The 13,988-nt window shown below is 41.8% G+C and overlaps 1 protein-coding gene across 1 annotated transcript in view; it reads left to right on the top strand.

The window, feature by feature from the left end:
• The window catches only part of mctp1a (multiple C2 domains, transmembrane 1a), a gene marked incomplete at both ends in the record, with an annotated part of 244,232 nt that overhangs the window by 156,371 nt on the left and 73,873 nt on the right, over positions 1–13,988 (top strand). The window contains 2 exons of the mRNA XM_084176157.1: positions 358–451; positions 4,089–4,648. Of these exons, the coding sequence (XP_084032283.1) occupies positions 358–451; positions 4,089–4,648 (654 nt within the window). The remainder of the gene's footprint in view (positions 1–357; positions 452–4,088; positions 4,649–13,988) is intronic.

Below are 13,988 nucleotides of genomic sequence, written 5' to 3'. Positions count from 1 at the left end.
CTCTCTCTCTCTCTCTCTCTCTCTCTCTCTCTCTCTCTCTCTCTCTCTCTCTCTCTCTCTCTCTCTCTCTCTCTCTCTCTCTCTCTCTCTCTCTCTCTCTCCCACTCGTTCACACAAAACAGAGAAGGTAATGGCATTCTCCTGAACATGGTGTTAAACTAAAGAAAAGAGAGATAGAGAGGGGAAGAGCATCGACTGGCTGGGCATTGAAAGGACATTTTGCCCATTCGACCTCACTTGATGTGACCGTTTGGATGTCAGTGGTACATTTCTGAACTCATAAACTGTTTCCTACAGCTTAATGTATTCAATGTACCCGTCACCCCTGACCCCTGACCTCTGACCTCTAATCTGCAGAGTGTGCTGAGGTCGTTCCACAACCTGAAGGACGTGGGAGTGGTCCAGGTGAAGGTAATCAGAGCAGAGGGGCTGATGGCAGCAGACGTCACAGGTAAGTAAATTAAAACCCCTTCAAATGACATAAAAACCTTCTTCTCTGCTATCAAGAGCTAATAACGTTTGTAAATCTGTTGCTAAACGGCACTTCTGCTTGTCTGTAAGTTTCCACAAAATGTATTCTTCCCATGCCAAATGTATAAAACGTCAATCTATCAATTTGGTGTCATTGACAATGGCCAATAAGAACCCTTAGAGATCGTATCTAGATTACATAACATCTTATTTGGGAGTACGTTTATTTTGGGGAGATTGAAATGGGGGAGATTTCTCTTGCATCCTTGTTTCTCCATTAATTCTTACTTTTAATGAGGTATACAGTGGACAGGCCTACTTTACTTTTTTGCAGTGTGTGTTATCTAGTGGAATAGAAGTGGGACTGAGTTAGTTTGGCCTTACTCAGGGGAGAGGACCCACACACATTAGCAGATAGAGCTGCCGCACTCCTTCATTTCCTGGTTGGAGATAGAGAAGCAGCAGGATAAAGGCCTAATGGCTATGGCTTTATTTATTACTGGAGAAACAAATGGAAATCCCTCCTCTATGTACTGCTGAACTCAATACAGTGCTCATCGCTCAGTCTGGGTTTTAGTTTTGCTGTAGCTATTCTACAGTAAAGGATTCAGGTCACTTTCAGCCCAGAACTTGTGCAGAACAGTCTTCGCCTAGCTGTGTTGCAAATCCTCCATCTGGGGTTTCAACGAGAGTTACTTGTGTTGTGATGGACACGTATGGACGTGAGGGGGATGTATAGGCTAGTGTAGTGTATAGGCTAGCCATCGAACCAATTAGTTCAACAGAAGTGCAAAGCCTCAAATGTCCTTTGAGTGAAGTTGTGGGTCCTCTTTTTCCTTGCAGGGGCATCTGGTACTATTATTGGTGTGAGAGCTAGACACTGTCAAATATCACCATTTTGAGGCTCTCCAATTTGAGTCTCTCTCTCTCTCTCTCTCTCTCTCTCTCTCTCTCTCTCTCTCTCTCTCTCTCTCTCTCTCTCATTCCCTTCAATAACCCTGCCCTCACAGACTGTTCAGCCCATCAATCACCCCATCTCTCCGATGGTTTGGTCCATCCTTTATCCCCACCCACTCAGATGGCCCGGTCCACCACGCTGGCCCATTAGCCTTGCCAGGATATCCCGGTGTGTGCGTGTGTGTGTGTGTGTGTGTGTGCATGTGTGTGTGGTGTTCCCAATGGAATGGAAGGGCTCATGAGCTTTGATTTCACACTCTGGGTCTGCCTGGTGGCCTCACACACACACACTCAGAGACAATACTCCTTTAAGAGGTCCTTTAAGGGTCATCACCCTCACCGCGTGCAGACCCCTTCACAGCCAGCCAGCATGAGAGAGGTGTCAGGAGCAAGGTAGCAGGTCACAGAGGAACACACACAGGCTTTAATGGGGAGGGAGAGAGAGGGAGACTGTGAGAAAGCGTTTTTCCATTCCACTCCCATTCACATCCCCCTCTCTCCTCTCCCCTCCCCTGTCTTCCAATCCCCCTCTCTCTCTGTGTGTGGCAGTCTGTCCCATACCTCTAATTGTGGCATTTACATGGAGTACCTCTACTCTAGCCCAGGAAAATAACTGAAAATAGTCTCTAAAACCAACAATCGCATTTGATGAGGTGCTCTTATCCGTGTGAGTACCTCCCTTAATGTTCCAGCCTTTCAGCGACACACAGCACTTTCTCAATGGAGGGGGCATGCACATGAATTTACCACATCAATAGTAGAAGAAGTTTGCATATTCTCTGAGGATCGAGCTTTGTACTGGTATTTTGTAATATAGTAAAAAGTGCATTGAGTTGAGCTGCTGAGGCATCAACATTACTGTGTAACAGATAGTGAATAACATGTATGAACACTATGCGAGGGTGCAACCATGCACTGACAGTGGAATACTGAGGAGAGTAGTAATGATGTAGCTAATATAATGTCATTTAGCTGACTATTTTGTGTGCATATCTTTTTTCCAAAGTTATGACAGTAAGGGAAGCATTGGGACTCTTAGACACTACCGTATACGTTCCTTTTTAACATCTCTAAAACGGAACTGCGACTTGCCTGCTGGGAGACAACGACATCATCTCAGTTCTACTGTGTTGGTTTAACTCAGTTTAACACGCTTATCTTATTGCTGCCTGAAATTAGGTTAAAGCTCTCACCGTGAACCCAGCCACGATATGGAACATTTACCCAGGGAGGAGCTATGGTGTACCTGGACCGTCAAAGTAGCCCTCAAACCCTAGTGGGTAATTGGCTGGGACAGCCGCCTCTGGTGCTCTCCAATAAGGTGAAAGTTCATCACCAGCGACAACCGCTCACCAACACCGCCACATATTAAAGGAGCACGCCGTTTTCTTCAAACCATTTTAATCAATTTCAGTGATTGAATTTCAGTCAATCATAGCTAATTTGAGAGTATTGTGTTGAATATTGTGAACAACTATGTGGTTGCAGTTATTTAGGAAGACAGTGTATTGTTAAACATTTAGAAAATGAATCTTCAAAAATAAGAAATTAGTTATTTTTCATCATTGTACTCAAAGCCCAAGTGTTTTCTCAATCTCAAATAAGTTTCTTCTTTCTTGGTTTGTATCATTATGTAAGTCTTATTATGATTTTTTTATATTGCCTTACAAAATGCATGCTATTTTATAGTAGTATCATCTTTCACTATCTATTCCATTATTAAATGTTTTATTCATTCTCTTAAATTAGCACATTATAAAGTAATGTTGTAAAAGTAAAGTCTGATGCCTTGTAGTGCATTATCCTGTGTATAATGATGTAGGAGTGTGTGTCAATATCAACTCCTAATGTATACCGGAAGATCAATATGTGCCACAGACAGATGTGAGAGGCAACGCCTACGGCTCTGCATTGATCACAGTGACATTTGTTTAACACTCCCACTGTTCTGCCATTATCACAACATTAGAAGAAACTCACGGGAATCAATGGAGCCGTACCCCATGTACCGCCTCAACAGGGAATGTATGCATGAACCTAAATTCAACCTTGCGTTCAACCCCATTTTCTCTGTTCTTCACTTCATTATTAAAAGTACTCTGAAGTCATTTTATTTGACATCACGCTCTTGGGGACGTTGAATGGGATATTTTTCTCTCTCCCTGACCTAGCTTTTAAGAGTGATATGCTTGAACAAACAGCAGAAGTGTTCCCAACAGTTTTGATAAAAGTAAAGATCAAAGCTGTAATTAAGAGTTTGTTGTTATGAATCGGAAATTAATGTGTGTGTCCGTGGGGAGGGAGGGAGGGGGCAGTCCTTTCAATTTACAAAGAAACAGTAAGATTTATTTCCATACACAAACACCGAATATATATATAGGGCATTGGTTGTGATTAATACAGTATGCTAGTCTCTGGAGAAGGTTCCAACCATAAGGATTATGTCTCTGTTGCATGGCTTCCAAACTGTGTGTTTTTAACTCCCAAACTTTCTGGAACGTTTCCTTTCCAAGTGGAGAATTACATAAGAACAATAGTTTGACAAATATGACTTTCTTTAATGCAGCTGATGACATTATCTGTAGCTATTATATGTAATGAAGAATGATATCGGGCTGTTGATTGCGTGGACCTGTCTTTCTTAAACATGATCTGGTGAGCCTTTATGCCTCCATGCCTCCATGTTCCTCTGTGCTGCCTCCACACCTCCATGCCTCCATGTTCCTCTGTGCTGCCTCCACACCTCCATGCCTCCATGTTCCTCTGTGCTGCCTCCACACCTCCATGCCTCCATGCTCCTCTGTGCTGCCTCCAATGCCTCCATGCCTCCATGTTACTCTGTGCTGCCTCCATGCCTCCACGTTCCTCTGTGCTGCCTCCATGCCTCCACGTTCCTCTGTGCTACCTCCATGCCTCCATGTTCCTCTGTGCTGCCTCCACGCCTCCATGCCTTCATGTTCCTCTGTGCTGCATCCACGTCTTCATGTTACTCTGTGCTGCCTCCACGCCTCCACGTTCCTCTGTGCTGCCTCCACGCCTCCACGTTCCTCTGTGCTGCCTCCATGCCTCCACGTTCCTCTGTGCTGCCTCCACACCTCCATGCCTCCATGTTCCTCTGTGCTGCCTCCACACCTCCATGCCTCCATGTTCCTCTGTGCTGCCTCCACACCTCCATGCCTCCATGCTCCTCTGTGCTGCCTCCACACCTCCACGTTCCTCTGTGCTGCCTCCATGCCTCCACGTTCCTCTGTGCTACCTCCACTTGTTTGGAATAACTTACAATGACCACCGGAGTTCACCCACTACACCACCAGTCACTAAGTCTGTCTTACTGAACTTTCGTGGACTTCCTTCGCTCCTCTCTCCACCCTCCCTCCCTCTTCTCAGCCCCATCCCGTCAGACAAGATGTCTCCTCTCCCCCTCTCTCTATTTCTTTGTCGCCCTCTCTCCGGTGCCCCGGGCAGAGTTTCCGTAGTGCTTATCTGGTGGTTTCCGAGCGCTAGGATCCCTGTAGCAGGGCCAGTGATATGGTGTAGCGTGGGGTGAAATGAATTCATCACATCATTACTGCCGGTGATAAATGGTGGCTGGCGCTGTCAGGACGAGGGAGAGGAGGAGGAGGGTGAGGGCCGGATTGTAATTCTCTGTTCAGCTCCTGGCTCTGTCTCTGCTCCTCTTTATCAGGTAGAATACTTCACCTACTGCTATAGCTACCCTACTGCTAACCACCAGCAGCACGACTGCCTCCTCTGTAGGCGCTGCAGGCCACAGACACTAGATTAGACGGGAGTAAACAAGTCCGAGATAAAGTTAATATCTCTTTTTATCACCATGTCCATGCTCTCCCTCTCTCTCTCCCTCTCTCTCTCGCTCTCTCTCTCTCTCTCTCCCTCTCTCTCTCTCTTTCTCTCTCTCTCTCTCTCTCTCTCTCCCTCTCTCTCGCTCTCTCTCTCTCTCTCTCTCTCTCTCTCTCTCTCTCCCTCTCTCTCTCAATTCAATTTTCAGGGGCTTTATTGGCATGGGAAACATATGTTTACATTGCCAAAGCAAGTGAAATAGATAATAAACAAAAGTGAATTAACAATAACGAAATTAACAGTAAATATTACACTCACAAAAGTTCCAAAATAATAAAGACATTTCAAGTGTCATATTATGTCTACATACAGTGTTGTAATGATGTGCAAATAGTTAAAGTACAAAAAGGAAAATAAATAAATATAGGTTGTATTTACAATGGTGTTTGTTCTTCACTGGTTGCCCTTTTCTTGTGGCAGCATGTCACAAATCTTGCTGCTGTGATTGCACACTGTGGTATTTCACCCAATAGATATGGGAGTTTATCCAAATTGGATTTGTTTTCTAATTCTTTGTGGGTCTGTGTAATCTGAGGGAAATATGTGTCTCTAATATGGTCATACATTTGGCAGGAAATTAGGAAGTGCAGATCAGTTTCCACCTCATTTTGTGGGCAGTGTGCACATAGCCTGTCTTCTCTTGAGAGCCAGGTCTGCCTACGGCGGCCTTTCTCAATAGTAAGGCTATGCTCACTGAGTCTGTACATAGTCAAAGATTTCCTTAATTTTGGGTCAGTCACAGTGGTCAGGTATTCTGCCACTGTGTACTCTCTGTTTAGCGCCAAATAGCATTCTAGTTTGCACAGATTTTTTGTAAATTCTCAAGTAAATATATTTTTGTTTTCTCATGATTTGTTTGGGTCTAATTGTGTTGCCTTCCTGGGGCTCTGTGGGGTCTGTTTGTGTTTGTGAACAGAGCCCCAGGACCAGCTTGCTTGGGGGACTCTTCTCCAGGTTAATCTCTCTGTAGGTGATGGCTTTGTTATGGAAGGTTAAGGAATCGCTTCCTTTTAGGTGGTTGTAGAATTGAACGGCTGTTTTCTGGATTTTGATCATTAGTGGGTATCGGCCTAATTCTGCTCTGCATGCATTAGTTGGTGTTTTACGTTGTACACTGAGGATATTTTTGCTGAATTTTGCATGCAGAGTCTCAATTTGGTCTTTGTCCCATTTTGTGAATTGTTGGTTGGTGAGCGGACCCCAGACCTCACAACCATAAAGGGCAATGGGTTCTATAACTGATTGAAGTGTTTTTAGCAGATCCTAATTGGTATGTCACATTTTAAGTTCCTTTTGATGGCATAGAAGACCCTTCTTGCCTTGTCTATTAGATCGTTCACAGCTTTGTGGAAGTTACCTGTGGCGCTGATGTTTAGGCCAAGGTATGTATAGTTTTTTGTCTGCTCTAGGGCAACGGTGCTTAGATGGAATTTGTATTTGTGGTCCTGGCAACTGGACCTTTTTTGGAACACCATTCTTTTTGTCTTACTGAGATTTACTGTCAGGGCCCAGGTCTGACAGAATCTGTGCAGAAGATATATGTGCTGCTGTTGGCCCTCCTTGGTTGGGGACAGAATCACCAGATCATCAGCAAACAGTAGACTTTGACTTCAGATTCTAGTAGGGTGAGGCCAGGTGCTGCAGACTGTTCTAGTGCCCTCGCCAATTTGTTGATATATATATATTTTGAAGAGGGTGAGGGTTAAGCTGCATCCCTGTCTCACGCCACGGCCCTGTGGAAAGAAATATGTGTGTTTTTTGCAAATTTTTACCACACACTTGTTGTTTGTGTACATGGATTTTATAATGTCATATGTTTTTCCCCCAACACCACTTTCCATCAATTTTTATTGCAGACCCTCATGCCAAATTGAGTCAATAGCTTTTTTCTTAACAAAGCATGAGAAGACTTTGCCTTTGTTTTGTTTTGTTTGTTTGTTTGTCAATTAGGGTGTACATGGTGAATACGTGGTCTGTCGTACGGTAATTTGGGAAAAAGCCATTTTTATTTAAAGATCAAGTCCATTAAAAAAATTGGAGGCCCCTTACACTTCAGTGTTGTCATGGAGAATTGCTAGCAAAATGTATATCGCATAGAATTAAAAAGGTATTGTTGGAAATTATTAATCCTATTTCTTTTTACATGGATGATACATTGGAGATAATATAAGGCAAGAACTGGAAACAGTAGAACACCATGAAAAATCTGGTCTCTTCTTCTTATTGGTGTCCTTTAGTAGTGGTTTCTTTGCAGCAATTCGACCATGAAGGCCAGATTCACACAGTCCCCTCTGAACAGTTGATGTTGAGATGTGTCTGTTACTTGAACTCTGTGAAGCATTTATTTGGGCTGCAATTTCTGAGGCTGATCACTCTAATTAACTTATTCTCTGCAGCAGAGGTAACTCTGGGTCTTCCATACCTGTGGCGGTCCTCATGAGAGCCAGTTTCATCATAGCGCAAGATGGTTTTTGCGACTGCACTTGAAGAAACGTTCAAAGTTCTTGAAAGGTTCCGTATTGACTGACCTTCATGTCTTAAAGTAATGATGGACTGTTGTTTCTCTTTGCTTATTTGAGCTGTTCTTGCCATAATATGGACCTGGTCTTTTACCAAATAGGGCTATCTTCTGTATAACCCCCTACCTTGTCACAACACAACTGATTGGCTCAAACGCATTAAGAAGGAAGGAAATTCCACAAATTAACTTTTAAGAAATGACTACCTCATGAAGCTGGTTGAGAGAACGCCAAGAGTGTGCAAAGCTGTCATCAAGGCAAGGGGTGGCTATTTGAAGAATCTGAAATATAAAATATATTTTAATTTGTTTAACACTTTTTTGGTTACTACATGATTCATATGTAATATTTCATAGTTTTGATGTCTTCACTATTATTCTACAATGTAGAAAATAGTAAAAATGAAGAAAAACCCTGGAATGAGTAGGTGTATCCTAACTTTTGACTGGTGTTGTATATTTGCAAAAATATATATGGGGGATTGGAAGTGATGCATACATTTACATTGATGGAAGATTCAGTCTATCTGCAATATTAAAACTGACCTACCCCCTAAGAAAAAAAAAAAAAAAAAACAGTAACCAATTTGACATTTTCTCAGTACATTGATTTCACTGAGGAAATGTACGAGTCTGCTGTTAATGATAATGCAGAGGATTTTTTCAAGGTTGCTGTTGACGCATATCCCACGGTAGTTATTGGGGTAAAATTTGTCTCCACTTTTGTGGATTGGGGTGATCAGTCCTCGGTTCCAAATATTGGGTAAGATGCCAGAGCTAAGGATGATGTTAAAGAGTTTAAGTATAGATGTCACGACTTCCGCCGAGGCTGCCTCCCCTCTTTGTTCGGGCAGGCTTCAGCGTTCATCGTCACTGGCTTACTAGCCACTGCCACTCCATTATTCATCATTCCATTTGTCTTGTCTTGTCAATCACACACACCTGGTTCTTATCCCCTCATTAGTCCGTGTATAAGTGTTCCCTCTGCCCCCCTTGTCCTTGTGGGTGATTGTTTATTTGTGAGAGTAGTGTAGCTTGGTGGAGCTACTCATACCTTGTTATTGCCTGGGTAGATATTTCCCCTGTGCCTGTTTCGTTTGTCGCTATCCAGTGCTATGTGTGTACAACAGAATAAACTCTGCATTCGGTGATTACCCTCCTGCGCCTGACTCATTCTATCACACTCATCACAATAGCCAATTGGAATTTGTGGTCTGTATATTTTATCATTTCATTGAGGATACCATCAACACCACAGGCCTTTTTGGGTTGGAGAATCCAGTGGGTTCTGGTAGTCTTTAATAGTTGATTCTAAGATTTGTATTTCTCTCTCTCTCTCTCTCTCTCTCTCTCTCTCCTCTCTCTCTCTCTCTCTCTCTCTCTCTCTGTATGTATGTATGTATGTATGTATGTATGTATGTATGTATGTATGTATGTATGTATGTATGTATGTATGTATGTATGTCTGTCTGTCTGCCTGCCTGTCTGTCTGTCTGTCTGTCTGTCTGTCTGTCTGTCTGTCTGTCTGTCTGTCTGTCTGTCTGTCTGTCTGTCTGTCTGTCTGTCTGTCTGTCTGTCTGTCTCTCTCTCTCTCTCTCTCGTCTCTCTCTCTCTCTCTGTCTCTCTCTCTCTCTCTCTCTCTCTCTCTCTCTCTCTCTCTCCTCTCTCTCTCTCTCTCTCTCTCTCTCTCTCTCTCTCTCTTTCTCAAATTGAAATTCAAGCTGCTTTATTGGCATGAAAAACATTGCGTCGATATTGCCAAAGCAACAATGTCTACAATATACATTATAATAAAATAATAAAGAATAACAAAAAAATATATAAAATGGTAGTAAATAATAATAATAATACAAAAAATAAATAAAATAACAACAATAAAATGGTAACATTCAATAGTAGAAATATAATAAATAGAAAAGGCTAAACATGGAAAATGAAACTATAACTAACTTATAACTAACTGTCATCCTCACCATTACATCAGTACTACAACTACCATCATCATTACTACTACTATTACCACCACCATCATTAATCTGCTATCATTATCATCACCCCTACTACATTTACATTTTAGTCATTTAGCAGACACTCTTATCCAGAGCGACTTACAGTTAGTGAGTGCATACACATTTTTTTTTTTTCATACTGGCCCCCCGTGGGAATCGAACCCACAACCCTGGCTTTGCAAGCGCCATGCTCTACCAACTGAGCTACATGGGGCCCCTACCGTACAACTACCATTTAAAATAATAATAATCACAACAATAATAATAATAATAATAATAATAATAATAGTAATAATAATAATAATAATAATAATAATAATAATAATAATAATAATAAGTAAATTACTGCTTACTATGCAGATGTAACTATTCAGTGTCCCTCAGGCTATGGCAGGCAAATACATATTTTTGTTTTTCCTCTGGGTTTAATAAGTTAAAATTTGGAATAAATGTAGTAATTTCTGTGAATAATGAATCTCTTGGTGAGGAATATTTATCACAGTAAAGGAGAAAGTGCATCTCTGTTTCTACCTCCCATGTCGTGCAGTGACCACATACACGCTCCTCTTTGGGTAGCCATGTTTTTTTTTTTTTATGTCTGCCGGTTTCTAATGCTAATTGGTGGTCACTCAGCCTGTACTTGGTAAGGATCTGTCTCTGCTTCGTATCTCTGACAGAGTAGAGATAATCAGCCAATTCAGATTCTCTGTTCAGAGCCAGATATCAATTTAGTCGGCTTTGGGATTTTGTTTAGTTTTTTCCAATGTTGTAAATATGAGTCCTTTGATTGGTTCATGATTTTGTTTATTTAAATTATTTATTTTGAAGCAGTGCTGGTGTCAGCTCGGTTGGTTAGGTCCAACACCAGCTGACTGAGAGGGCTCGTTTCTGGGCTCAGCTCTTGGGTTTGAAGTGCTTTAAATCGGAGATTTGAATTTGGACTTGAATTTAGGTGTAGCCAAGATTTTAATTATATTTTTTGTACTTTTATTACCACTGGAAAGCGGCCCAATTCTGCCCTACATGCATTAGTTGGTGTATTCCTTTGGACTTGTAGAATTTTCCAACAGAATTCTGCATGTAGGGCTTCAATTGGATGTTTGCCCCACATTTTAAAGTTCAGTTTATTGAGTGGCCCCCAAACCTCACTTCCGTAAAGAGGTATTGGTAGGATTACGCTGTCAAATATTTTGGTCCAAATTCTAATTGGGATGTTGATTTTGAATAATTTAAGTTTTATAGCATACAATGCTCTGCGGGCTTTTTCTTTGAGTGCATTCACTGCTATATTACATTTCCCCGATGCAGATATGGTCAGACCAAGGTATGAGTGTGTTAAATGATGGTGTTGTACAGGGTGAATTTATATTTATGTTTCTGACATCTGGGTTCATGATTTTCTTTTTTTGGGAGATATACTGCCAGGGCCAAATTATGGCAATATTGCTCTAGAATGTTAAGGTTCTGTTGAAGACCTTCTTTGGTTGGTGATAGAATAACCAAATCATCAGCATATAGCAGTTAGTTTACCTCTGTGTCAAATAGTGTGAGTCCTGGGGCTGCAGAATGGTCCAACATGTATGCTAATTCATTTATATAAATGTTGAAAAGGTTTGGACTCAAACTGCAGCCTTGTCTCACACGTCGACGTTGAGAAAATAATTCTGTTGCACACTTGTTTTCTGTGTACATACATTTTATTATACACCTTACCGCCTGTATGTATGTACTTTGGATAATTTTGAAGAATAGCCCTTCGTGCCAAATAGAATCGAATGCTTTTTTAAAGTCAATAAAGCAAGCAAAGATGTTGCCCTTTTTTTTGGTGGACGTGTTTATTAATTAGTGTGTGTAAGGTGTATACTGACTGAAATGATACAGTAAAGTCGGAAGTTTACATACACCTTAGCCAAATACATTTAAACTCAGTTTTTCACAATTCCTGACATGTAATCCTAGAAAAAAATCCCTGTTTTAGGTCAGTTAGGATCACCACTTTATTTTAAGAATGTGAAATGTCAGAATAATAGTAGAGATAATTATTTCTTTCAGCTTTTATTTCTTTCATCACATTCCCAGTGGGTCAGAAGTTTACATACGCTCAATTAGTATTTGGTAGCATTGCCTTTAAACTGTTTAACTTGGGTCAAATGTTTTGGGTAGCCTTCCACAAGCTTCCCACAATAAGTTGGGTGAATTTTGGCCCATTCCTCCTGACAGAACTGGTGTTACTGAGTCAGGTTTGTAGGCCTCCTTGCTCGCACACGCTTTTTCAGTTCTGCCCACAAATCTTCTATAGGATTGAGACTACACTGATGCGGGAGGTAACCACCACATATTTTTACACCCCTCCTTGTACAGTAGCCCTATTATAAATAATAGAAACAGTCCTGACCAAATACTGAACAAATACCTCCTCAGGAAGGAGACACGTTCTGTATCCTAGAGATGAACGTACTTTGGTGCGAAAAGTGCAAATCAATCCCAGAACAACAGCAAAGGACCTTGTGAAGATGCTTGAGGAAACAGGTACAGAAATATATATATCCACTGTAAAACAAGTCCTATATCGACATAACCTGAAAGGCCACTCAGCAAGGAAGAAGCCACTGCTCCAAAACCGCCATAAAAAAGCCAGACTACGGTTTGCAACTGCACATGGGGACAAATATCATACTTTTTGGAGAAATGTCCTCTGGTGTGATGAAACAAAAATAGAACTGTTTGGCCATAATGACCATCGTTATGTTTGGAGTTAAAAGGGGAATGCTTGCAAGTGAAGAACACCATCCCAACCGTGAAGCACGGGGGTGGCAGCATCATGCTGTGGGTTGCTTTGCTGCAGGAGGGACTGGTGCACTTCACAAAATAGATGGCATCATGAGGAAGGACAATATGTGGATATATTGAAGCAACATCTCAAGACATCAGTCAGGAAGTTAAAGCTTGGTCGCAAATGGGTCTTCCAAATGGACAATGACCCCAAGCATCCTTCCAAAGTTGTGGCAAAATGGCTTAAGGACAACAAAGTCAAGGTATTGGAGTGGCCATCACAAAGCCCTGACCTCAATCCTATAGAAGATTTGTGGGCAGAACTGAAAAAGCGTGTGTGAGCAAGGAGGCCTAGAAACCTGACTCAGCTACACCAGCTGTGTCAGGAGGAGTGGGCCAAAATTCACCCAACTTATTGTGGGAAGCTTGTGGAAGGCTACCCGAAACATTTGACCCAAGTTAAACAATTTAGAGGCAATGCTACCAAATACTAATTGAGTGCATGTCAACTTCTGACCCACTGGGAATGTGATGAAAGAAATAAAAGCTGAAATAAATCATTTTCTCTACTATTATTCTGACATTTCACATTCTTAAAATAAAGTGGTGATCCTAACTGACCTAAGACAGGGAATTTTTACTAGGATTAAATGTCAGGAATTGTGAAAAACTGAGTTTAAATGTATTTGGCTAAGGTGTATGTAACTTCCAACTTCAACTGTACATATATATATTTACATTACATTTAGTCATTTAGCAGACGCTCTTATCCAGAGCGACTTACAGTTAGTGAGTGCATACATTATTTTTTTTATTTTTCATATTGGCCCCCGTGGGAATCGAACCCACAACCCTGGCGTTGCAAACGCCATGCTCTACCAACTGAGCTACATCCCTGCCGGCCATTCCCTCCCCTACCCTAGGCGACACTGGACCAATTGTGCGCCGCCCCATGGGTCTCCCGGTCGCGGCCGGCTACGACAGAGCCTGTCACACACACACACACCACTACACATATAATTCATATTATAATACCAGTGCCAAGAAAATAAAGAATAGTTGTAAACAAATCAATAAGAATGGAATAATATTGCACTAAAATAAGTACAATGCACTGCAATCTGCAACCCCTTGTACGTATGTGTTTCTTGTGTGTGTGTGTGGCGCACGCGTGTGAGTGTGTGTAAATGAAAGGGTCTGTCTATCCCAGTAGTCTGCATATTAGATGCAGTAGTTGGCGCACCTCTCCAATCTCTGATAGTTCTAGGTGTGTTTTGCCAGAGGTTACCTCAGCATATGTAGGCTGATGATCTGAATGATACATGTTGTGGACTTCATCATGTGGTGCACTTCTCTGAAGGACAGTTTTCTGCCCGACCCTAGAGTAGTGGTCAGTGCTGTGC

Source organism: Coregonus lavaretus (genome assembly GCF_964263955.1).
Source record: "Coregonus lavaretus genome assembly, chromosome: 14".
Taxonomy (NCBI): Eukaryota; Metazoa; Chordata; class Actinopteri; order Salmoniformes; family Salmonidae; genus Coregonus; species Coregonus lavaretus.
This window is presented reverse-complemented; position numbering and strand designations above follow the sequence as displayed.